This window comes from Lolium rigidum, chromosome 2 (genome assembly GCF_022539505.1).
Source record: "Lolium rigidum isolate FL_2022 chromosome 2, APGP_CSIRO_Lrig_0.1, whole genome shotgun sequence".
NCBI classification, from domain to species: domain Eukaryota; kingdom Viridiplantae; phylum Streptophyta; class Magnoliopsida; order Poales; family Poaceae; genus Lolium; species Lolium rigidum.
In genome coordinates, this window is record NC_061509.1 from 184,210,412 (window position 1) to 184,213,681 (window position 3,270).

The following is a 3,270-nucleotide window of genomic DNA, read 5'->3' on the forward strand; positions in this document are numbered from 1 at the left end:
CAATATATTAAATAAAACTGTGATAAAATCTTCTACTCCACATACATTTAGTTATTTCAAAAGCATAACACATACATTTTCCACATATTTAGAATACTACCTCCGTGCATAAATAGACGTCTAAGATTCATCTAAATCAAATAGACATCTAAGATTCATCTAAATCTAATGTATCTAGACACTATCTAGTGTTTAGATACATCCAAAGATTTAGACAAACCTCAAGATTTAGACAAACCTCAGACATTTATTTACAGACAGATGGAGTATTTCAGTAGTTTTTTTTTAATCCTTTGCCCTCTTCCTCTCGTGAGAGGTGGCAACGATGCTGGACTCTTTCCAATCTTTGGCTAGGGCGTTGGGCATGGTTCCATCTCCCTCCGCTTGCCGCTCTGGTGGTGGCATGAGGAAGGGGGACCTCGTTCCTCTGTTCTGGCCGAGTAGTAAGGGTTATGTTTTATCTTCCATGGTGCGTCGTTGGGGTGGTGGGATTGGCGCCCGAACGAATACTGCCTCGACTCTACTCCCACACTGGCGACGACCTTCAGGGCGGTGTCTCGGGGTTGATGGCAACGTGTGTTGTTCGGTCCTCCAGATCGGCATCATGGTCTTCTCGCCGGTCTTCAGATCTAGCGACATCTAGTGGTCTATTCAAGCGGGTATGGTGTGGCAACGGTGGCATCCTTGTGGTGTACTTGTGTCCTCGGGCTCCGTCGTTGCGATGACGCTCGCTCCAGCGGCAGAGCGGAGCTCGGAAGGGTTTTCAGGACTGTAATCTGCGGTTGTGATAACTAGAAGATGGTGAATCTTGTGCTAGGTTTGTGGTTGGAGGCGGACAGATCTTGATTCCTTCCCCGACATCATCGCGCGAGGGTGCAAGATCTGGAGCTCGATGCTGATTCTTTCAACGGCAACGGCTCTACCTTTGGCAGGCTACCTTGGAGATCTGCAAAGCTGCTGGACATCGATGGAGCCGTATCGAGCTCGGGTGAAGAGGTAGTCCGTCCACCTTTTCTTGGGTGGCAGCTACGGTGATGCCGGAGGCTGAGTGACAGGCATTCGTATTTTGCTCAAGGGTTGTTTCTGCGGTCAGCATTGTAATTTTCTTTTCTGGCCGAGGGTCTAGGGTTCTCCTATCCTTTCAGTTCTATCATGTCGATGTTTACGTGGCTTGTAATTTGAGTATTTATATTCTATAAATAAGACACATATTACCTAAAAAAATCCAAATATGTTTAATCGTAATTGCATTACGAATTCCTTTAGATTTCAACAAATAGCATATATCAATGTGAAATAGGCCTCTCACACGGACAGGAGTTTAGGTATGCCAGGAACCGGAAGTCACACGGACACGGTGCCGGCAGCACGCGGCCTTCCTGCCTATTGTTTCAGTCGCGTGGTCACGACGCGTTACAATACGTCGGTTTGTTGAAGTAGAAAAGGCCGACGTGGACTCGGACTGTCACAGAGAACTTTTTACAGTACTTCTTTTTGCGAATTGGCTGTCTGAGTCCGAGAGATCCCGTTGGCGCCACGAAAAAGAGGATGACTGGGAGTCTGGGACACGATCCCGATGGGTGCTGCACAAGAGTCACAAACTCACAAATCACAATTAACCCCTGCCCTTCCCTGATCACACCGTGTGACCAGCACAAGCAGGAAAGAATCCACCTTTCATCCCTCGATCGGCGACGATGATGCAGCGCGCCGTGAATCCCTGGGCCTTTGCTCGCCCTCCGCCGCCCGGCTTCGGATTCTCCTTCGCTCGGCAGCCCGTCGCCGACTTGCCCGCTCGTCGTCGACCTCCGCCCCCGGGCTTCGAATTCTCCTACGCTCGGCAGCCCGTCGCCGGCTTGCCCGCCCGTCGTCGACCTCCTCCGCCGCCCGGCTTCGGATTCTCCTTCGCTCGGCAGCCCGTCGCCGACTTGCCCGCTCGTCGTCGACCTCCGCCCCCGGGCTTCGAATTCTCCTACGCTCGGCAGCCCGTCGCCGGCTTGCCCGCCCGTCGTCGACCTCCGCCCCCCGGCTTCGAATTCTCCTACGCTCGGCAGCCCGTCGCCCGTCTTCGAACCCCGCCCCCAGCATCGGATTCTTCTGCGATCAGCTGCCCGTCGACGACGTGCCCGCCCTGCTCCCGCCATCGCCCAGCGAGATCCCCGTGCAACCTCAGAGCGTGCAACCGAAGCTCCCAAAGCGCGCGGCGCCGCCGCCCGTATCCACAGCCGTCTGCGAGAACGAGAAGCCCTCCACTACGAAGCGCCGGCGGGTGTGCTCCGACTACGAAGACGACATCGACGCCAACCTCCGGAGGACGGAGCAGAGCCCCGAGGAGCGGCCGCGGCCGGACTACCTGAAGACGGTGCAGCAGGACCGGGTGAGCCCGTCGGACCGCGCCCGCATGATCGACTGGATGGACGAGTTCGTCCGGAAGCACGACCTCGTCGACGGCACGCTCCACCACGCCGTGGCCTACGTCGACCGGGTCCTGTCGGTGCGAGCCATGAGGAAGCATACCGACCACGAGCTCCGCCTCCTGGGCGCCGTGGCCATCTTCGTGTCCGCCAAGTACGAGGACGGCCAGCGAACCTTGGCGAAGCTGGACCCCGACAAGATCTCCTGGTACGTCGGCGGGTCCGCCACGAGGGAGGAGGTGCTCGAAGTGGAGCGCCGCATGGTGGTGGCGCTCGGGTACCAGCTCGGCGGCCCCACGGCGCACACCTTCGTCAGCCGCTTCACCAAGCACGCACAAGGAGAGGAGGAGCTGAAGATCCAGCGAATGGCGCATCGGCTCGCCGACGAGTCCCTGCGCAACTACGCCTGCCTCGGGCACCTGCCATCCGTCGTGGCGTCGTCTGCAATCTTCCTGGCGAGGTCTGCGCTGCTGAACCTGCCGGACGTACCGGCGTGGAGCTCGGAGATGCAGGAGCTCACGGGGTACGACGTCCCGAAGTTGGCCGGATGCCTGCATGCTATGCGCCCAGTCGCTCATCTGTGACACTCGGTGTTGATCAACTGTAAAACCAATAGAGCAATTTTGGCAGATTGTATAAGTAGAGAAGAACCGTAGAATCTCTTTGTAATGTTCATGCATATGCATCTGTAACAGAGCAACTGTTGCGAACATTGTCTCTCCCTGTGAATTGAACTGTTGTACATGAATCTCTTCTTTTAATTGCAGGTTATATATCTTTCAAATTTCATTTGCAATGGCTAAGATCTAGGTGATTTACTCGTTGAGTTTCTTTTTTTCGAATTCATCGAGTTGTG

At 55.0% G+C, this 3,270-nt stretch overlaps 1 protein-coding gene across 1 annotated transcript; it reads left to right on the top strand.

Moving 5' to 3' along the window:
• Positions 1 to 721: 721 nt before the first annotated feature.
• On the top strand, positions 722 to 2,998 carry LOC124690374 (putative cyclin-F2-1). Its single transcript, XM_047223763.1, has 3 exons — positions 722 to 771; positions 1,776 to 2,064; positions 2,108 to 2,998. The coding sequence occupies exons 1-3, from the start codon at positions 722 to 724 to the stop codon at positions 2,996 to 2,998; spliced, it is 1,230 nt and encodes a 409-aa protein (XP_047079719.1).
• Positions 2,999 to 3,270: the final 272 nt, after the last annotated feature.